Source organism: Hakea prostrata, chromosome 8 (assembly GCF_041222555.1).
Source record: "Hakea prostrata isolate BN-2017 chromosome 8, UWA_Hpros_2, whole genome shotgun sequence".
NCBI classification, from domain to species: Eukaryota; Viridiplantae; Streptophyta; class Magnoliopsida; order Proteales; family Proteaceae; genus Hakea; species Hakea prostrata.
Genome location: NC_142607.1, coordinates 51,954,545 through 51,978,178, shown reverse-complemented (window position 1 = coordinate 51,978,178; position 23,634 = coordinate 51,954,545). Strand labels below are relative to the sequence as shown.

Here is a 23,634-nt window from a genome sequence, read left to right as displayed (position 1 = left end):
ACATGCATTTTTGGATGAGTTTCCATTTAGTTTTGGTGAATGAATATATATAGCCCATATAGAAAGAACCCAAAAAGGGAATAAGGAGAAACAAGAAGGTGAAAAGGGTTCCTAGTTAAGTCTAAGTCCCACGTAACAAAAATATACATGTTGCTTGGGTATCCACATTAGCTTAGGAGGGAAAAGTAGAAGAGTTTGGAATAAACATCAATTGGTCTTCCAAATCTGGTTTGAGGATCAGGATTTGGTAGTCATCTACACTAGTTTTGCTCGATCACATATGTGAAATGCATGCACCAATAAATAATGCGATGTTAGCCAACTGCCCCAAAAGTGAAAGTTAACCAACAACACTCGATATCAAAACATGTGCATCTAAGAATTTGGACCCATGGAAGTTAGAGCACCAAACCCAAACGAGTCTAGAGTAAGACCATAAAAAGTCAGGGATGATTTATTTGGATCTGGATCCTCAAACTACATGGGGAAGAAAATTTCCAACTCAGGTAAAAGAAGAGGATTTTGCTTTGAGATTTGATTTGTATGAAGAATCCAAATTTATAGATTCAAATTGAAGGTTAATTTATAAAATTAAGTGATTGGTGTGGAATGAAATATGTGAATTCTCTAGACATTTATGGGAGTTATGTAGGGTTAGCCTAGTATGTCTATCAGGGTTCACCTCTGAGCTCTGGACAATACCAACGGCCTAAAGAATCCACTATATTAAGAAATTTTCAAGTGATAGAAGATCTATACTTTGAGTTATAGGGTTAGCCTTGTATGTCTATCAGGGTTCACCTCTAGCTTGGACGGTAGAATCGGGCAGGTTAACAGGTTTAACGTGATCACAAAAAAATAAAAAAAAAAAAAAGTCTTCAGACGCAGAACCCTAATGTTTCAGTAGTGCCCGTCAACCAGCGGCAGCTGGCAAATGGCAAATAACAGCAACCAGTGGAAAAGCTTTTTATCCGAAAAGTGGAAGGCCTTATTTGAGACTCCATAGTCTCAGGGGTGGTGTTTTAGGGGATAGAGTAGAAACAAAAACCCAGCATTAACAGTTGATGCCTGCCTCTTCCATCTTCCATCTTCCTTCTTCCATTTCTACCTGTAGCATCTTATCAGGTGGGAAGAAGAGTTGGGAGAGAAATAATCGATAGAAAGGAACATGATATTGGGCATGTGAGTCGAGCTTTGGGGCGACTTCAGTAAGGGCTGTGTTAACTATTGTGTGGTATAACAGTGGATTGGTAGATACAATTGGGACTGAAATGGTTTTTCTGGATGTGGGTCGAAAGTTTTAGATACAGACTATTAATGATAATGGTAGGGATAATCGTGGGAAGTTAGTCTCAGGTGTGGTGTTTGAGGGGAAGAATAGAGAGAAACAAAAAGCGAGAAGGCCAGAGCGAAGAAACTTTGGAAAGCTTTGACCACGATGCCTGCTTCTACCATTTTCTCCAGATTGAGATTGTCCTCTCTATCTCAGTGTCTCGTTATTAGACTTCACAAAAATGCGTCATTGGGCTATCAATATCACGCGTCTAATTTCGCAAGAAGCATTCATGGGATTTCAAGGTGAGGTGCTGGTCTATCTTCTGTTGTTGGAGGTCTTCCTAGATTTTAATTTCCTTTTTTTTTTATTTGATTGATGGTTAATAGATTATCAATGGAGTTGGGCGGTGCGGGATCTTTGATGCCTTCAGCTCGCCCGAGGACTTTGTCACTGAAATCTCATGGATTTTATTTCGTTTCTAACAAGATTCTAGGTGAGTGGTTCTTCATTGTTCCTGGGTTTCCTGCTTGTATGCGGAACGTTAAGGGTTTGCATTTGAATTCCTCAACATGTATATAACAGTTCCAACTTTGAAGTTTATCTGTTTTCTGTAGTTGCGCTAATAGGTCTGAGGATTTTGGTTGTTTGTGGTTTACGTTGGAATGCTTTTCTAATTTAACGTATGATTTTATTTGGATATGTGAAACTTCTTTGAGCTATTTTTTTTGGGTGCGGGTGTGTTCTTCCTTCTTCAGTGGTAGAATCTTGGAGTGGGTTTGTGAAGCTCTGTTTGACTGAAATTGTTATCAAAGAAACAGATATTTCAAAAAAGAAAAAGGGAGAAGTAGATATTTCTATATAAGAATGAAATGTGAACCCTTGTTTTTGTTTAAATGTTCAGCACAGAAACCGTGTTTAGCCAACCATCCTAACTCAAGTAGGAGTCATAAATATATTTATATGGTACACCAACTATTTGATCAAATACTGAATGATAACAATCATATTCAATTTATTGCTTCATTTGATAAATTTTATGTTGGGTACAGTAGTAGGCATCAGTACCAACCAGAGTAGAGACATAGATGGGAACAGTGGTTTGAGGAACTTGCACTTATTACCCATTTCATCAATCTTCACTTTGGCCAAAAGGCTCACTTCTACTCTATTCTGTTCAATTTATCTCTTGGTGGTTCTTCTCTGGTTGACAGCTGATTTGCATTATAAGGAGAGGTATTTACTTGGTCTACTGTTGCGGTGCACTAGAATTATAACATTAGTGGTAGATTCTTTGTCTTATGGATCATGTAAAGGCTTGGCTTTGGTTTCCACGATGTTAACATCCTACCTGGCACATCAATCCTCCTCCATTACCTTGGTTAAGGAGCAACAGTGAAATAGTAAAAGAACATACTGGAGGTAATTCAAAAGTGGCTCCAAGAGGTGACGAGAGAGGTTTGATGTGGGTTGGGCATCCTCTATGAAGGCCATCAAATGCATTGTTACGAAGGTTGGTAAGGTGCATATCAGAGGAATTAGAAGAACGTTTAGTAGTAAGCACATAGACACTTTTAGGTTAGCAACTAATACAACCTTCTCCGTGCCCATACCCAAGACCCCCTTGGCCCCCCTGGTTTGGTTCAAAGGCCACATTCCCTGCCATTCCCTTGACCTTGCCCTACCCACCCAGTCATTCCTATATAGCCGCCATATCCCTGTAAACCCAAGTTGTATCCTTTGTCGGAATGGCTTGGAGGACCTTGACCATCTCTTCTTTTCTTGCCCCTTTTCCAGATCTATTTGGGAAAAAGCCCTATCTCCATTTGGCCTCGCTCGAGGCACTCCTTTAGTTTCGCTAGTGTTTGGTATTGGATTCTGAGAAACTTTTTAGGTACTACCATTTGTGACCGGGTTGGTAAGCTCGTGTTTTGTGCCACTGTCCGTCATGTTTGGTGGGAGCGTAATCTCCGAAGATGGACTTCCAAATCCTGCTCCAAAGATATGATTTGGAATGCCATCTTCTTTGATGTTTCTTCTAGACTTGTAATTTCTCCCCTCCCCCTGATTGATGATACCTCAAGGAACAGACTTATTGTTGTCTCCTGGGGTCTTAGCTGTTCTCTTCGGTCTTCCTCTTAAAGGCCGCTTTGTTTTCCTTTTTTCGTATTTTAAATTATTTATTCATCCAAAAAAAAAAAACTAATACAACCTTAAATAGAGTTGAGTAGAGATATGTTATTTGTGTAAATTCATAAGTTTGGGATAAGAGATTTCTGAATTGAGTTAAGTAGATTTTGAAAGTTGTCCCATATAGTCACATTATCGCGGTAGAAACCTTGCTGAGTGATTCCAAGTTGTGAAGGTGAGTCAGTAGCAATGGAACAATCTGTTGTGGATAATATCAAAATAATGCAGTTGTCATGAGATAGTCCCAAATGTGTTGAAAGTTCAAGAAGCTGAATTTTTCCCCCTTTCCTTTCCTGCTTGAAGAGTAAAACAGTAGGAGGAACAATGTGTAGATTATATTGGCAATTCCATTGGTTTCAATACCCAATCTATGAAAGATGCGAAAGAAATGAATGAAATTTAGCAGAGATAAAATATTTCCATAAAATCTTTCAGTGGTCCAAAGGAATCTATTGACCTCCCTGTGCAATAAAATGTTTATCTTTGACTTATCACCTATGGTGCAAAAAGAACAAGTTCTAAGAGAGTTAAGTGGCAAAGTGGGTAATGTTTATATGGCAATGCTCAGTAACAACTTTGAAATCACACCAGTTAGGGGAATTAGGTATTTACTCAGGTGATCTTGTAATACACTCTGCAGTTTAAGTTGTTGGTAAAGTTGTTTTATGGGCAATTTTACATAATAGGGGTAACAGGTTGAAGTTGAGGAAATTCACATATGTTTCTTGATTGAGGCTCAAAAAAAAGGAGAAGAGGATTATAGGGATGCCTGGAAAAGTAAGTGCAAAATGATGCTTTAATGATTTTCTGTCTGTATCTTTTACTTATAGTCGTGTGATTTAGCTATCACTTGTTGTTCAAGCTTTGACCGATATGGGCCAATGTTTTGGTTCAATCTCCGTTTCCCAAGTAACTGAGATGACACCATGAATAGTTTTAGAAGGGCTAGGTTTCGACAAGTTTCAACCAATAATTTGAAAATTTTGGTAGTTTTGACTGATAAATGTCAAGTTCTAATCAATGTTAGCCAATTTCCACAGTTTTAGCAAGTTTTAACCAGCCCATCACATATCGAGTTTTGCACCCAAAGATCCTTAAGTTTCGATGTGGTTCCCACCGTCCGTATATCAGTTTTGGCTGGTTAAAGAAAGCCTCAGAACCTTTGATCTTTATGTTTGTGTACACCACTGCCACCCAATATTATTTGAATTCAGCAGAGGCCTGTTTGCTAAAAAATGTTTGCTGTCTTACAGAGAAAATTGTTTGCCGATCTGATTAGCCACAATGAAGGCCTATGGAGTCCAATGCAAATCTATGGCTGTTGGTAGTTCCTTACTGTTTTTTTTGTTTAATGAAACTTCAGAATTAGGTAGTTGAAAATATGCAAGGTTACAAAAGGAATAAGGTTGGTGACCTTAATAATTTGATTTTCACTATAGTTTTATCCTAACTGAACGAACACCAAGTACAAGAAATTTTTGACTTTATTTGTTTGAGTTCTATATGATTTTTATCTCCTTTAATGGTTTTAACAAATTTGTACTAATTGTAGGAGACTACAGCTGTTGTGTCATTCTCAATCAGGCTCGTTTCACTAGCAGTGGGGGGAAGGATGGAGATGATGGTAATAAAGGTCCAACTAGCTCAAGTTCGTGGAAATTCTCACCAGATGGTGAAGACGACAATGAGATATTTGGCAATGAAGACATTGACGGTGATCTGTCTGGGATTACAGACAGCAACAATGTACTTGATGTAAATGGTGTCCCTCCTGAGGTAGCTAAAGCTAGTGACGAGTCATGGTTGAAAGATTCGACTGAGAAAGGTGATATTTTTGAGGATATTGATAAGGTGTTTGGCTTGAAGAAGAGTGGCACAGGCAATGATGTTGATAAGGAGTTTGGCTTGAAGAAGGGTGGCACAGCCGATGAATGGGATACTGCTGAGGGTTATGTTCCCTGGGACTTTGGTGATGAAAGTAAAGAAGAGGTTTTTGACATCGGAGAGAGTGTTGAAGGGCTTTCAGGTATTGGAGACGAGAAGCTGGAGAGCAAAAGAACTGAGGAGGACGAGCAGCTTGAGCATGAACAAGAAGAACTTTCTTTGCAATTGAAAGGTAAGCTAAAAAATATATTTTTTTTTTCATTATTACTTCTGTCTAGGATGCTTTATGTTTTTCCGAAGCTATCTTTTGTAGGCCTTGGGTCTTCAGTTAAATGTGTGGGATTTTTGTAATCACATTCGTAGAGTCCTCAATGTTATATGGCATTCTTTGAAAAGTGATCCTTTCTATAATCACGTTCGTAGAGTCCTCAATGTTATATGGCATTCTTTGAAAAGTGATCCTTTCTATAATTCCCTTTTCTTTTGTTAGGTAGGGTATATTGAAGTTTATCTTTTAGGCCATACAAGTGAAGAGATGGAGTTATTGAGGGAATATTCTTTCTTGTTAAGTTCCAGAGTTTAGTTTCTCATTTCCCTGTTCTTCAGTGCAACTATTTTTTTGCTTTGTTTTTCTTGTTTTGTATTTTCTCCTCTCTTATTGGTACAGGAAGAGATTGGGGTTGAATTTGCAAGGGGATGGGTGGTGTTGCAGTTATGGAGCTAGTAAAAGTTTGCTGCTTTTTGGAGTGTGGGTACAAGTAGGTTTCAGTAGCTGAAAGTGCTCCCTAAGAGATGTTGAGGTTGGATTGTGATCCTAGTTTTTCTTGGTTTGTACTCTTTTTCATCTTTCTTTTACCTGCTTTTGTGGAGCTTCAGTGCTTAGTCCCCAAGAAACAGTAACAGTTGATATATGTTACTTTTGGAAACGGTAACAGTTGATATAGTCAAGGGATCATCAGTTCTAAATACCGGGATGGGCCTGATAAAGGAATTAGGGCTTCATTTAATTGAAATATGTAGGAAAGAAACTAACCAATTGAAAAAAGTTTGGAATTTCATATGGTAGGTTTAGAACTCAATTGAGGGAAACTTAAATTTCAACGCTCTTTATCAGAAAGCCACCAAACTTGTTGGTTTCCTGAGAGAGGGATATTCTAGGTTTTTTAAAGTAGTCGGAGCATAGGAAGAAAAAAAGCATAAGGTATTGTGGGGCAGAAGAATTTGATCATATTTCCTCCTAGGTGTTGGCTTACCTTCCAATCAAGGGGTTATGGACACTCACAACTAAGATCCGTAATATTTAGGCCCACCCCCAGAACACTGATGCAGACTCAAAATAAAATAAACAAAAAGAGAAAGAAAGAGGGTAAGATAGAGGTATTAATGAACTTGCTCTCTGAGCTTTGAGGGTTTTGCTGATGGAAAGGGAGGGTCAAGTGTTGTTTTAGAGTTTTGATCTCACGACAAGGTCAATATCTTGGCTTGAAATCTAGGAGTTTCAATTGTCTTAAAGGTGTGACCTAGCCTGTTGAAAAATTGAGACTTCTTGGGTTTTGGTTGTTGTTTAGTTATGAAAGAGTCCTAGTCTAATGAAAGAGTTGGTTTAATGGATTTCAAATTAACTCAACTAAATCTGGAAACTGTTGGTAAAGAAACCAGTTATGACTTATGATGTGCTTATTATGGACTTCTAGCCACTAAAAATAGAAACTTATCATTCTAGGCAACATCTCAGGTGAAGAAACTACAAAACTACTGGCACACAATTTCTCTCAACAGATGGGCCTCTAGCATCTAAACTTGGGTCTCCAAAGTCGGTCATCCTAGTCCATTCATCCTTGAGCAATGTCAGAATTCCTTCTCATTTTTGTATACACATCTAGATTGATGTGTAAGATGCTATACTTATGTTGAATCTATCTGTATTAGTGACATTGTTATTCCTTGCACTCTTCACAAAAATAAAGGTATTATTGGCGACCATGTGGATTGCAGGTCCAAACCGTGCATTTGGAGACCTTATTACAGCATCAGGGATTACTGAAGAAATGTTGGACAGTTTGATAGCTCTAAAGGACTTTGAAGGTATCGAGGGGTTGCCTCCTCTGAAAGAAATTGAAGATATACGTCTAGAAAAGAACGAGAGAAAATCCACAAGGGCTGAAATTGAGCGCAAGAAACAAGAAGAAATTGCAAAAGCACGAGTGAGGCAAGTTGATGAAAAAGGAAGGGCTTATGGAACAGGAAGAAGGAAGTGCAGTATTGCACGTGTGTGGATTCAACCTGGTGATGGACGATTTATTATCAACGATAAAGCCTTTGATGTATACTTTCCACTTCTTGACCATCGTGCTGATGTCCTTCGGCCATTTTCTGAGACAAAGACCTTGGGTCTTTGGGACGTCAGTTGCACAGTGAAGGGGGGTGGTGTCTCAGGTAAGCATCATCTATCTGATCCATAAAGAGCTGCAGGTTTGATGGAGTGACAATATTTTTCCTATTGTAAGTTTGTAAGTGTGCTTCACTTTGTTCCACATGTCTTCTCTGGCCTCCTTGCATTTTTGTGTTCCTTGTGAGAGATGCTGTATAGAGTGCAATAGAGCCTGTTGAATATAACAGGTGATCAGACAATCAAGACATGTTGGCCTGTTGACTGCCCTGTACCTAACCTGACCATATCAGATTCATAGACCAACTAAGCTGTTAGCTTTATGTTGTCTGCATATCAGTTCATTGTTAAATTTGTGTCTGCATTTAATCCTATGCATGCATAAACTGTAAGTTGGTATTATGTGCAATACCTTGGGCCTGAAGCGTGTAAAAAACCCTTTACTTCTTAGGGGAAAAAATCATTATTAAGTGTGTTGGAGCATGATCTGCTAAAATACAAACTTAATCCTTTGTTACCTTTCAGGGCATGGTAGTTTCTGTCTAACACATGAAATGCCATGGACTTTCTATGTTCTTGACATGGCTTAATTGTAGTCCTTCCAAATGCTTGGTTTTTATTACTTTCTCTTTAATCAGGACAAGTTGGAGCAATACGCCTAGGGGTCAGCAGGGCCTTGGAAAGGTGGGAACCTGATTTACGTCCATTCCTAAAATCAGGTAAGCCCAAAGGAGTTTATTTCGTATTCACTTTTTCTTCCATTTGACCTAGAGTGGAATATTAGAATAGGATTCTCATAGTCAACCCCAAGAGATTTATTTTTATATTCTCTTTAGTCTTTGAGTTGACATATGTTATTTATCCCCCCCCCCCTTCTTTTTGTCTGGCACGGGCAACCTGGGTCTTTAAGGGAAAAAAGAATGTCTAAAAATGATACCTACTCTTTGTATAAATTTGAAAATGTATTTTTGTTAAAGAACCAACAAACTTAGCCTTATCACAGTGTAGTGAGATTGACTACGTGGATCAAATCATCCAAACAAGATATGGTGGGGAAAGTTGGGACAGAACAATAAGGGGTAACAAAGAGATGGCAAAAGTAGGATGGGGAAATGAAAAATGGTAACGCCAATTGAAAGATGGAAAAATGAATGGTCAAAGTAAGAGGAAGTAGGCACAACTCAGCAAATCTGGAGAACCTTAGTATATCAGGTCAGCTACAGATCATATTGGAGGACAGAGTCGCAACCCCCAATGTGCTCCATCAGAGATCATACTTGGTATATGAACTAGATTATGCATGCCTTCCACAACTTCTTCTATGGCTATTTTAGGCCTGCCCTTTTAGCTCATTCAGTTGAGGTCATATCCCTCCTTATTGGGCCCTTGTGTCCCTAAGCCTCTGTTGTACATGACCACACCTCAAATGACTCTCACTAAGCGTGTTAGTGATGGTGCAACTCCTGAAGTTGGCCCTGATGTGATCATTTCCTACTTATATCCTTTGTAGTCTTTCCACACATCTTTCTTGACGTCCTCATCTCTTCTGTGCATAACTGGCCAACATCCTGTCTTATACAACAGCACTTTAGAACTTTCTTTTAAGCTTTGAGGAATATGTTGGTCATGTTGCACTCCGACACACCTTACCGCTAAATCTATCCCACTTTAAGACTATTTGAAACATGATCCTCTATGTCACCTTTGTTATTTTTGAGAGACCTCATTTTATTTCTATTGGCTTAGATATCTAAAACAATCACTTTGCAGTATGCCTTTTGTAAACTCATAGCATGTAAGTATCCATCAGATTATGACTAAAACTACACCTCATATAATCTGTCTGCATTTTATTAATCTTAAAGCCTCTTGTTTCTGAAGTTGATCTCATAGCTAGAATTTAGCATTAATACCTACTTTGTCTCATCGACAAAAAAAAATTCATCAGCGAAGACCATGTACCACAAAGCCTTGTTTTTGATGCTCTAGATTAGGTCACCGATGGTCTATATAGATAAGGGCTTACGGCTGGCCCTTGAAGTAGACCAGTTGTAATTGGGAATTACTTGCCCTAACCGCTCACTTTTTTGGCTAGAGAATAAGTGATGCAGAATCGACAGCATATACAAGGAAGAGAAAAGCCCAATGGTTGGCCCATCAAAGGCCTAAAGCTATCACTTGAATCAACCCATGGCTTTCATGGGCTAGGACTGTTTTAGTGGGTTAAAATTAGTCCACATATGTTGAACTTCATAGTTTAGACCTAAGCCCAAGTCTAGTTTTTGAAAAGTCAATAAAAGGGGACTATGGTTTGAAAATAAAAGAACTCATTGTCAAAGGAGTTTTCCTTTGTCAAGAGTTAGGTAGTACTTGAGTTATTAATAGGTAGGTCCTGTTAATTTGTAGTTAGATGTTACCATTAATGTTTGTCTCTTTAGAATGCTATATAAAGAAACTTATGTAAGAGGTGAAGACACAACTCATCAATTGAAATCAAATTGCTTTGTTAGCATTCCTTCTCTATGGAAAATCCTTGTGTTTGATTGGTGTTTGATCAAATTGATCCACCTTGCGGTGTGAAGCCCGGGTGTTACATTGTTATTCTCAATTCCCTCATATTGTCCTTTTAATTTCTTCATCATAGTTCTGCCCTTGTTTTGAAGATCTATTGAGGTCGTCTTGTTATGCTATTATCCTCATAATACCACTCTAGTTTCAACCCTCTTTCACATCTAAATTATGTTTTATCTTAAGTCTATCAACTTTGAACTTGATTCCCTGTCAAATGTCCTATTTGGCTATTGTTTTGATCAATCAAATACAATACTACATTATTTGGTATCAAAATCATGATAGGGAGTGAAACTTCTGGATTGGATACTGACCTTATGGCAGCAATGATGGGGATGTTGCAACAATTGAGCAACCAAATCACCACAAAGCACAAGCAAGTGGGAGAGAGGTTCTCAGCAATGGAGGCTAGAGTTGTTGCCTCTACTCATGTTCCACACCCTCCACTTGGTGAAGAATCCCAGCCAACTCCCGTTATAGCCAACTTTCCTACCCAAAAGAATACAGAGAGAGGGCCCCAAAGGATTCCAGTTGTGCTACCAACCCTCGAAGAGCACATACAAAGTTATTTCACTAGAGAACAACCTACATTCAATAAGCATGTTGGTGACTCTCAAAAGGTAAAGCTTGAATACCAGGAGTTCATTCACACTAGGTATAACACAGGGCTGGTATTGGCTCTTGTTACGAGAGAAGTTACCCCTCAACCTAAGGTGACATTCCCTCCACTTATCAAAGAGTTGCTTTCTAATTTTCCTGTGGTGGTTCCTGATGAGTTGCCTAATGAGCTACCTCTTATGTGTGATATTTTGCATGCCATTGATTTGGTATCGGGTTTGGTGTTACCAAACCTACCGGCCTATCACCTTAGCCTAGCAGAGCACAATGAATTCAAACGACAGGTGGATGAGTCGCTACATAAAGGATTCATTCAAGAGAGCTTAAGTCCATGTGTTTTACCGACACTACTCACTCCAAAGAAGGACGGCTTATGGCGTAAGTGTGTGGACAATCGAGCAATCAATAAAATTAAAGTCAAGTATAGGTTTCCTATACCACGGCTTGATGCCACGTTAGAAATGATGTCCGGGGCTAAGATTTTTTCGCCTCGAAAGTGGCTATCATCAAATTTGTATTAGACCTGAAGACAAATGGAAGACTGACTTCAAAACCAAGGTTGGCCTATTTAGATGGGAAATCATGCCTTTTGTTTTGATGAATGCACCTAGCGCCTTCATGAGGGTTATGACACAAGGGGTTGAAGTTGATCCAAAGAAGATAAAAAGCATCATCGACTGGCCTAACCCAAGGACCATCACTGAAGCTCGTAATTTCCATCGACTTGCATTGTCTTACAGTAGAGTCATTTAGAACTTCAGTGCAATCATGGCACCTATTATTGGATATTTAAAACAAGGCAAGGGCAAGTTCAAATGGAAGAATTGTCCACGACATATAACAAAATTCCATTGAAACTTGTGAAATTTCAACCGAAATTTCCCATTTTGAGAACCTCGAAATGGAAAACTAGGGGACCGAAAAAAATCCCAAGTTTCGATCAAAACCGTTGAAATTTGTCGAAACCTCGAAACCTGTTGAAACTTGTTGAAACCTGGTTTGACCCAGCTAAACCGGCTAGTTCATGAGAAAAAAAATTCCCAAATTTCATGGGAAAGATGGGAAATTTCGTGGAAACTTGGGAGATTTCATGGAAACCTGGGAAATTTCGTGGAAACCTAAGACTTTTTCTTGCAAGTTTCATAGCTTTTCCATATTTTCAATTTTTTTGTTTCTTTCATGTTTCCTCGAATACCCCCTCCATTTAGACTTACCTATCAAAATTTCGTATTCCCTCAGACTGGTTATCTTAGGCATGTTGATGACCAGATTTATAAAGTTACAGTTGTTGATTACCTTGGCAATCATATGCATAAAATGTCATGGGATGTCTATGTTCGTTGGTTAGAGGAGAGGATGTTACATGCATAGTATTACTTAGCTCACAGGATGGATCCACCGAGGCACTCCTCTTGGCACTGAGTTGTTCTTACCTTTTATTGTCAGTTACTTTGTATTTGATGTTTTGAAGGTAGAAATTATATATTGAATGTTATGTACTTGTAGTTAAGTTTATAATGTACTTCTCAGATAACTCTATATTGATGTTATGTACATTAAATGACTTATCTACATTGATTTTTTTTAGCAAAATACAAACAATGTGTTCTTCAATGCAAAGTCCCACCCTAAAATACTCCTAAAACTTGTCGAAACTTGCACAAAAAAGTCCTAAGTTTCCTCAAAATTTTCCAGTTTCCCACCTAGGTTTCCCATTTTCACCTAGTCGAAACTTGAGTTTCCCTCGAATTTTTTTTCTATGGTCCACGACATGATAGCACTTAGATTCATGCTAATAATCTTGTGAAACTCGATCCCGATTGGTATGAGCGTTACATATCATTCATCCATTCGTCGGAGACAAATGTTTTCAAGCCGAGGAGAGTTGATGCAGAATCGACAGCATATACAAGGAAGAGAAAAGCCCAATGGTTAGGCCCATCAAATGCCTAAAGCTATCACCTGAAGTCCCCCCCCCCCCCTTTCCCTCCCATAAAACTTTTTTTTTGGTTAAAGTTAGCCCACATATGTTGAACTTCATAGTTTAGACCTAAGCCCAAGTCTAGTTTTTGAGAAGTCAATAAAAGAGGGCTATGGTTTGAAAATAAAAGAACGTCATTGTCAAATGAGTTTTCCTTGTCAAGAGTAAGGCATGGTTATTAAAGCGGCAAAGCGATTGGGGCTCCGTCTTGGCGATTAATCAACCATAGTTCGATGGCCTGTCGCCGTGTCGCTCCTTGGCGCACGGCGCACGGCCATCGGCGACTTTTGGTGGTTCATAATCGACCCCTGTTTGTAGGTTTTTGGTCTTTTCGTTTGATTAGCCTATTTGGCTAAAACCATTGGTGTGTTATTTTGATCTAACATTACCTAAACTAATGTTCTTATCGCCCATGTCCTACTATCGCGACAGCCCCGACTAAACCTAACTCTCCAATCTTAGTCTCATTCTTGTCAATCTGTTCTGTCATCCACCATTATCGAACTCTCGCTCGTCTCCTGCCTGGTGGTCATTCCTCCTCTCGTCTCCTTGTGCCCCCCACTTCACTACTCTCCCATCTCTCGATTTTTGTCTGTTCATTCCCGTTCTTGCGGTCTCTTCCCCGCCGTGAACTCCATTGGGGTGATGCCTCGCTCCTCGTGCCCTTGTTGGTCGTGACTCGTTGTGGAGGGGGCCCTGCTCCCTGATCGCTGGGGGACCCTGCTCCCGTGATCGAGCTGAGGGGTTACTTTCCCTATCATCGTCCATCCGGGGGGGAGGGCACCTTTCCCGTGGCCTACCCGGTGTGGGCCTGCGACTCATCCAGCTCTGGACCCCTTGCGCATCGCCGCATCCCGGTTCATGTCTGGCCGCTCCCCTCCGTGGTGGCTCGGCCTCGTTCGATATTCGCCACGCCGATTCCCCCTGATCTTCCGGTGGCTGATCATGACTCTCCCGTTCCGGGTGGGGGCTCCGTGTCTCGGTGTGACATGTTCGCTCTCCTTCCTCCACCACCACCACCACCACCACCACCACCACCACCACCACCACCCTCCACCCCACCACCTCATCTCTCCACCCCCTCGGTGTGTCTCGGTTGTTGTCCTCGGCTCCTCCGTGCCTGGTGCCATCATCCATCCTCTCGGCGGCCTGCCTCCTGTCCCCTCTTCGGCATATTCCCCCTTCCCCGCGCTTGCTGTTCTGTCGCCTCCCTCCTTGTCCTCCGCTCCCCCCGTCCCTCCCCTGGTCTTGTCATCTTCCCTCTTTCTCGAGTTGATGTTTGCCTTTCTTCTCGCCTGCTCCCGCTTTCTTCCCTCTTTATGTGTATCGTCATTTCCGCTTCCCCCGGTTCCTCCTCCGGGGTGGATCTGCTGATGTACTCCATTCCTCTCACTCCGCCTCCCGTCCCCCATCTTCGTTTGATGACTATTGCCTGGTCCCCTTCCGCTTATCTCATTGTTGACTCGTCGCTCCTTTTCATCTAGCCCTGATCTACTTTGTTCTCCGGATCCTGGTTTCTCCCCTCCCCCTCCACTGCCCTCATCTCTCTTTGATCTGCTATACTCTTAGTATTGTTGGTTATCTAATTATTTAACATTAATACACTCACTAATCGTTTTTCCCATGTCTCACCTCATTGTGCTTTGGACCATCTCATCCGCTCCAACTTCGTTATTACCCGTATCAGGGCATCCAATAGGTTTGTGTCCAACCCTAAATGTTGACTATATTGATACTTAGGGTTTAGAAAATATGCTGCATAATTAAAAAGCTTAAAATTAGTACCAACTACCAAAATACCAATACCTACAATGCTACAAGCCCACAAGTCTACAAGACTACAACTACAAATCAACAACCCAGAATATTTACTTACCGGCCCTATGAAGAGGATGCATCAGATGAGCTGTCCATCGTGCATCGACAATATCTAAGAAAGCCCGATGTCCTCTAGGGTTTGTCGCCTTTATAGCATCCTTCATACGCTCAAGGGATGCATACAAGTGGGGCATAGTGGGTCCCCTCAAGGAAGAGTCCACCATACGCAAGACCTTTACTATAGGATCTATGGTCCGCAACACTACAGAATACATCTCCGAAATCATCGATGATATTGTGTACTGTGCGGCGCGCCCATTGGTCGTGCTGAATTATCACAAACTCATTAAGTCAATAGACAATAAATATCATACAAGATAATCATAAACTCATAATATAAATATAATAATTTATAAGATGAAATAGTAGATAGTTATCTTACTTGGATCCAGCCCAATCAAACCACTCCTGCGATGCAAACATGGATCTGAGGCCCGACTTCTTATCTTGCATGCTGCTCAAGGCGACGAAATTTGTCGCAAATCTTGTCGGACCGTGTCGCACCAACTCACCTCCACATGATCTCCGCATCATTGCCAAAGCAACGTTATGATTGTAGATGAAGTTGGTTACCTGTCTTGCACTCTCAACGGTGTTGTGGACAATGCTGATTTTTCCAATGTCCTTCAAAGATTAGGTCAATTGAATGTGCAAGACAAGGTGTCCACATAAGGTTATAATCGGTGAAGCCATCAACACTTCACCGGCCTTCTTATAGTTGGAGCCATTGTCGGGACAATTTGCACCACATTTTTCCTACCAACCCGGTCAATCACATCCTGCAGAGACCCATGATATATCTCGTGGTCTTTCGTATGACCGTAGCATCCATCGATTTCAAGAAGACAGCTTCTCCAATCACAAGATACCATGAAGTTGATGATGGACTTTCTCGTCGGGCGGTCCATCCATCGACATGATGGTGCATCCATAAGTATCCCAAAAGGGTTTCATACTATCAATATACTCCCGCAGCTCTTGCTTCTCCTCTTGAAGGAGGGTGGTCATCAACTCGTAGGGTTGGGACCACTATATCCGTGGCCTGCCGCGCAATAGTATCAATCATATTCGTATAGTATGGACCCCGTGTGCCGTGTTTGTTGGGATGTGATTGTAATAAATCCACTTTGACATTGCCTTCTTTACCTTCTTTGCCATACCTTTCCATGCACCGATATCTTGGGCTGCTTGGCCCCTTTTCTCCCGAATGTATCAGGGATCTTGCTCCATGGTCGGGTCCGGCGGCGTGGATAATCGATGGTTGCCGTGGTAGTGGCACCGAGCGGTCCGAACCCGATGTAGAGGGCCCGCCGCTCGTGATCCGCCAAACATGCCAAATACACCACCCCTCCCCCGAATCGAGGTCTAGCCCCGCAGGCCTAGATGGACCAGCTCCCGTAGCTCTGCTCGGCCATATCCCGCTCCCGATGGTGCAATTGTCCGCTCTCCGCCATGGCCCGCCGCATATCCCTCTCCTCCCCGATCTCTCGTCCACATCAACGGGATCAACATCCCTATCATCATCCGAATCATCCACATATGATGCGGCCCCGCACCGCATCATCTAGTGCTCGTTGACTTTCCTCCGATCATCTTTCTTCTTCCCCTTTTGTTTTTGTAAATCCCCGAGTAACTTGATTACATCCGGATGGGCCTCTCGGCATTTAGTCACATCCTTTGAACTCCCGTGATGTGACCCTTGAACCTACCGATGCCACCCGAGTATTCTTTTTGTGACAAAAATTACACTCGCTTTTATTTTTGTCTCCATCAATAGCCGTACAATATTGCCATGCCGGGTCGGTCCTCCCTCCTCCGCTAATCTCTCGGGTTGTCCCCGACCCGTCTCGCCCCCCCCGTCCCTCGTCCCCGTCCACCCGGGAAGACCCGTCCCCTCGACTCCCACCAGCGGACATGATGCTCGTTGCATTCAAATAACATTAACAAATAACAACATCATTATAATTGTTTATACACATAAACAATCATATATGAAATTATGAATATTGCTGTATGATATAATTATAAAAATAGCTGCCCATATCAAACCGGCGATGAAGCCACATGGACAACACAACCAACGTTGAAAAATACTTATATAATTATTCCATAATTTTCAAAACATTTCCCCCCATTTTCCCCTATTTTTGCATTTTTCATAATTATTGATATTTTTATTAATATCGGGATATTTTTGAAAAATAAAATAACTTATTTTGGGTCAAAATATTTCACTCCGTGAGTCCATGTCGCTCCGGAGTTCCACATTGTTTTTCTATCATCATCACCCCGTATCACTTAAAAAGTAATCATACAAGATAATCAAAATATCATTTTTACCCACAAAAATAAAAAATTAAATACTTTGCGGAAAAATTCCGACTCCGTGAAATCGTAGATCGTCCTGGTATTCAACATATATTAATTTCAAAATCATCCACATCATATGCTGCATTTTGTGAAAAATTACTTGGATAAGAATGGTTCCGTTTGCAAAACTCTCGGTCCTGCGACGGCTCCGTCGCCCGTGATTCCCACAAGGAAGCAAGATGTCCCGTGTGTCAGATCGGCGTATGTGGTGCAAAATGAGAGAGAGAGCTCGGAGAAGAGAGAGAGAGAGAGATTAATTCTTCTTTCCCCTTCCCCTTTCGCGGTCTGTCGGGGTGTCGTCCCCCCCGCTGCCTGCCGTATGTCGCCCATTTTGTCAGCAACTAAGCGGCAATAAAGCGACAAAAGTGGTTTAGTCAATATTTTTATAACTACTTTTAAACTACTTTTTAATACAAATACTTTTTATAATAAACTAAAGTACTAAACAAACATTCAACAATTACATTCATAAAAATAAAAAAAATAAAAAAATTCAAGAATCACAATTATGAATAACAATATTATTCATTTATAGTTTAGTGAAATTATTTCACAAACTTTTTTAAAATGGATTTTTTTGTTAAATATACATGAATAATATTCGAATTGGAATTAGAATTGATGTATCCATTTTTCCCTTTTTTTAACCAAATAGTGCCGACATGATAAATTAATAGATCTCATTATTCCGATTTCCAATTAATTGTTTACTTAATGATTCATTGATTATCAATGTTGAATATGACTCATGCTTCACATTTTGTTGCCTACAGGCACTTTGGGCCTCAATTCCAAAATGACTCACATATTTAAATTTATACATGGCATTGTAGAATAAATTATGATTAAAAAAAAATAATATGCACAAATTACAAAATGTAAAAAGAGCGGCTGCTTTAGCATCTAGGCGGCAATATGGAGCAAAAGGCGGCAAAACGGTAGTGCTTAAGCAAAAAAGCGGCAAGAAATCAGCCCTTTAGTTAAGCGGTCACAATTTAAGCGGTTTAAAAACCGCTTTGCCGCCTAGGCGGACGCTTTGATAACCATGGAGTCAGGTAGTAGTTGAGTTATTAATAGGTAGGTGGTGTTAACTAGTAGTTGGATATTACTATTAATGTTTGTCTCTTTAGAATGCTATATAAAGAGACTTATGTAAGAGGTGAAGACACAACTCATCAATTGAAATCAAATTGCTTTGTAGCATTCATTCTCTATGGAGAATCCTTGTGTTTGATCAAGGTAGGTTGGTGTTCGATCCACCTTGCAGTGTGAAGCTTGGGTGTCACATTGTTATTCTCAATTCCTTCATCATAGTTTTGCCCCTGTTTTGAAGATCTATTGAGCTCGTCTTTTTATGCTATTATCCTCATAATAGCACTCTAGTTTCATCCCTCTTTCACATATAAATTCTGTTTCATCAATCATGGCACCTATTAGTGTTAGATTCTTCTTCTCCTCTCCCCCCCCCCCCCCCTCTTCTTTTCCTTTGTGAGTTTGAAGTATTTGGATTAAGGTAAAGAGAATGTTACCAGGGCTAAAGTGCACTGCCCCTGCACCCAGAAACAGGGCTAGCAAAATGACTGCTGTGCCCCCAGGAATCTCTGCCTTTTGATGGAGGCAGGTCTGTCATCTTGCTCACCCTTGTTACTAGACACAGGAGCAACTTACCGTACACACCCAGGCAATGTTCTTTATCCCTGTATAAAATTCTTGTGGCAACCCCCCCCCCCCCCACCAATCAATAACTCTATAATCTGAAGCCCACTAGTCGATCCATTTTCTGGATCATTGGCTACTAATTGGGTTCGTGGATTTGTCTAGTAAATTGCGACTATTGAATGATCTTTTAGCTGTCCTCTGATAATAAATCATGAACCAATGTAACAGAATTCAATCACCTATAGGTCAGAGTTGGTTTCAAGTTTTGCATATGGATTTCATTTTTGACATGAAAAGCTACACAGTTTATTACATGATATGCAATATACTTAGGTTACATATTAAGCTGCTCAATCGTAATTGACAAGGCCTACAGCTCTCCAAACAGACTAATTGAAGCAACCTTAATAAATCCAAGATCAGATAAAATAAGGAACATCTGCCACTGCCATCCTTTTAGAGCTTGTTGAATTGATTGATTCCAATATCTGCTTGCATTGCAGTCCACTGCCAGTGGCTACCTTCTTGAAGTAGAATTCTTTTTCAACTGTACTTGGAGCAAAGAAACTGTATTATGGCCTCTACTTGTGTCCTGATGCAAATTTTGGTGAAGATTAAGGAGAAATAAATGTTGCTTCCAGCCTGGCCTTATTTGTCAAAACTGCCTCTAATAAGTTTCACTCTTATTTGCTGTTTAACTGGGCTATAGGACTGATAATGGAATTAACTGTTGATTCTGGATCTTCTCTCTATAAATCTGTTGATTCTAGATCATCTCTCTATTCATTCCCAATTGGTTCCAGATCTATGAAGTTCCTTCTGCATCTTGTTGGGCAGTTTTAGGTCTAGATTTCGTGACTGAACAATTTATGGTTGCTGTTTGAATTAAGAATATATATGCTGGCACTGATGCTACCATTGGTGCCTCTGCTTCCCGTGCTTCTTCAACACAGAGAAAGGCGGTTTCAGGTTGCTGTTTGAATTAAGAATATATTATGAAATACATCTTTATTCCTTGCATCCAGAGTAAGATAAACCAGAATTGCTCCAAATTTGAGGACCTATGTTTGCATGCCTCTTCAAGGATGCTGGAATTCAGAACGGAGCTCACTCAGTAGCTACTGACGGGTGCCTGCCATTCCCAACGGTCTGACTCCAATATCAGATGGTTCCTAACCCTTCCTTGAATAATCATAAGATAAAAGGTCCTTCCATATGGTTTCTTTACTGTTGTTACACAGGGAAAACTGATAACATTAGTGAAGCCTCAAATTGGTTCTTGTTGAAAAATGGTGAGGAAACCACAGATCTAGGGTTTAGGCTAAAGCTGTAATTTCTTTAGATTTGTGGCTGCCCAGGAAATTCCAGCAAAAGGTAGAGGGTGTTAGGGTTTCTAAGCAATCTAAACCTGCTGGAGATGAATTTCAGATCTGAATCCTTTTGAAGATTGTAAGTTCAGATGTGAATTTTGAACTCAAAACTCAGAATTAGGGTTAGGGCTGATTCGGCTAGGGTTAGGGTTGGGGATTGGGCTTTCTGTCTTGCAGTTTAGAACTAGTGAGGTTGCTATCAAAACCACCTTTCTTTCTAACAAGGATCAGTTTGGATATAAGAAAAATTTTCATGTAATTCTGCAGTTCAGAAACTGTTTCAGAGACATAGGGATTGAGGTATAGGTGTTTTAGGGTTTCCTGGAATTTTTCAGAATTCTACAGCTTCACTTGAAGAACATGAAGTGCAGGAATTTTGAAACCCCGAAAATAGGGTTGTTTATGAGAAATAACAGTAGAGATGGTGCTGGGAAATGGGGTTATGCGATCCTAGTGGAGGGAGAAAAGGCTTAAACAGAGCTGGGAATTGGGGTCTCCTATTTGAAGGGGGATATGGGTCTTGTGGGGAAGGAGGGAAGGGTGGCCTACAGGCACTAGTCTACTAGAATAGTTGGGGGAAGGGGCTGGGAATGTCGTGGGGTTTATGGGAAGGGTGCTGAATTGCTGTAACAGCAGAGCAGGGGGTTGGGGGAGGGTTGTGGACAAGAGAGGGAGGCTGGGAGTGGTGGGGATGGGGCTGTAACTTAGTTGGCTTGCTGGAAACTTGACGAAAGCTTGCTGGACTTGGTGATTCAATTTTCAGAACTTGAATGTAGGCTGCTAGAATACTGAAAAACAACTTACAAACTCTCTCAAAGACAACTGCAGGGTACCTCTCAAAGGAACCTTGTCACTCAGACAATTCCTAAACAATTTTCGTTTATTCATCAAATCTGAAAATAACAATGCATGAAGAGGCTTCTATAGCCTAAAATAACATATTTTGACTCCAACTGGGATCTCCTTACCAATAGCGTCCCGTTACATATAGAATTGGACTCTTATCCAATACTTATAGCAAATAAGATATTATCTAAACTACTACTAGGACTCCTTTACAAACAATTCTTAACTCAAAATAAAATACTCCAAACAAATCCAAATTTGATTCAGACTGACTCAGCAAAATTCTGAAAAAGTTTTTAAATTAAATTCAAAGGTAATTAAGGGCTAAAATACCTAAAATACCCCTCATTAAGGGTTCGGCTAGCTCATGGAGGTTTCTTGGAGCCATTCTCGGGGGCCCTCTTGTGAATTCGGCTAGGGGGTCTTTATGTTCACATCAGATGGCTGTGTTAACATTTCCACATGAATATAAATTGCGGAGACAGGTTAGGTTCCCTAAAGATAATCAACTACTTGTGCCTATTTTTAGTACCATGCTGAAATCCTTACCTAGTTCTAATGATATTGATAGATAGCTAAGGTCATGATCTTCCATGGTGAATTTTTAGGGAATAGTAAATATAATCTGTTTTTTATATACCAGGTTTGCTATTGTTTTTGCTCTCTTATGCTAACGTTTCAGTTGGTCTTTTTCCAGAAGGGTTTTTGACGAGGGACCCTCGTGTGGTGGAGAGGAAGAAGCCTGGAAAAGCCAAAGCAAGGAAGAGCTTCCAGTGGGTCAAGCGATGAACAAATTGTTATGTTTATTACGTTGTACCCAGTTTTCAGTTTTTATATCAATTTTCTTATTCCATACAAATAGTGTTGAGGTTTTTCTCATCCCATTTTCGGCACTGGCAGTTCTGTCTAAAAGTTCTATGTTGCCTTAATTTATTGAGCTTCAAATCTTTCGGATATCTATCGCCCTTCGTGTTTGTACCGTAAACTCAAATTTATAACAATTGCACCATGGCCATGGATTCAGTTAAAGATTGGCCAGGTCTGAGCATTTTACAACTGAATATTTGAAGTTACGATATATTGTTGCTTTTTTTTTTCTTGGATGTGAAAACAGAGAAATGCTTTCATTCAGGAAAAACAGATTAGTTGTTATAGCATTGGAAAGACATCCATAGCAAGCTAGTCTATGCACAAGCTGGACCAAGTTTTCTAGCTTTTTTTACAAAAAAGTTGCATGGTTAAAGGAGGTTGGGGAAATCTGCAAAGCATGAAGTGAAAAAGCTGGCGTGGCCAAGGGAACTGGTCCTGTAAGATCATCTTTCTGTAGGCTTGCAACAACTCTGTCGATACTTCTTCTGAGGTACATCTTTATCCCTGAGCATCTTCTAATCCTTGAAGGATGTCACAGAGTTAGGCTACTGCTGCACTTTTCTGGGTTCTACAGAACAGCAAATTAATTTGTGGTTTAGGACGAGCAACCCTTCACCACCTCCTTGTGAGTTTGAGTCGATGCTGTCGTCGGTTGTTACAGATGCAGTTTTTTCGGTTGTTGGTTCTAGATATTAGTGAAAGAGGATATGGTGGTTCATTCTCTGGTTGGGTAGGAAGGTTTGGATCTTGGTGAGGGTGGAGGGTATTAAGGAAAGTATGTTCTCTTTGTTGTATTTGCTCTAGAATACAGTTGGGATTGAATACTACTTGTTGGAAGACTTTACCATTCCTGAAGAGCCGGATGAAGAAAGAACTAATTGCTATGTAGCTGAGTACTGTACTGATTATCTTGCTTTGAGAGATTTGTTGTTGAAAGAGATGACTGGGGATTGATTTCGGTCAGGACCTGCTAGGTACTTGTAATTAGGTTGGATTAAAGTGGATGGAAGTTGTTGCTCCTTCAGTTCTAGCAAGCAAATCAGTGTCGGCTTCTTAGAAGTGGAATTAGAATATAATTTAGATGGCATTGGAAATTAGATTGATGTTTTGTGTTCTAAAGATAGCTGCCATGGTTACTGTTTCACTACTAGTTTCTCTGTTTTCTAGCTTATTATTATTTTTTTTTTTTTGGTTTAAAAATTTTTTTTTCATGGGTCGGGATGGACAGGCAGGCAGCACTAGCGGTGATATTCCATCGGGAAGGCATGGAAGGGGAGGGGCAATAATTTTTGGCGAGGGCAAGTGGGAGAAATTCTAACATTTGAAATCGAGGAGTGGGTGGCTCTTTTTGTAAAATTTAGATTTTTAATATTTTTAAATATAAATATAAAAGACAATTTATATTTACCAACACATTATAAAAATGATCATTTTAATTTCAAATTAATAGAAATTTTTCTCTGTAAATAACTTGTAAGTTTACAATAACTGTAGATAACGTCCCCACCCATTTTCCCCCCCCCCAGGCCGCCCCCGATCCCCAATAAGAATAACCGGAAGCGCCGGGCTGTGGGGGGCGCCCGCGCTGACCAAGTTCTCTAATGACGTTCAGGGCTAGAAGAAAGCATGAACGAAACCCTAGAACAAGGAGGAGATCTAAATCCAAAGATGAAAAACTAGAGAACTCCACTTGGAGGCATTGCGCTCTCCGCTCCACTTGGTTCAGAATATTAAA

The 23,634-nt window shown here is 40.4% G+C and overlaps 1 protein-coding gene across 1 annotated transcript; it reads left to right on the top strand.

Moving 5' to 3' along the window:
* The first annotated feature begins 904 nt into the window (after window positions 1-904).
* LOC149008519 (uncharacterized) lies at window positions 905-22,937 on the top strand. Its single transcript, XM_089165179.1, has 6 exons — window positions 905-1,578; window positions 1,663-1,769; window positions 5,016-5,579; window positions 7,343-7,783; window positions 8,375-8,455; window positions 21,727-22,937. Exons 1-6 carry the CDS (start codon window positions 1,439-1,441, stop codon window positions 21,816-21,818), a joined length of 1,425 nt encoding a protein of 474 aa, XP_089021305.1. The 5' UTR covers window positions 905-1,438; the 3' UTR covers window positions 21,819-22,937.
* The last annotated feature ends 697 nt before the right edge of the window (window positions 22,938-23,634 follow it).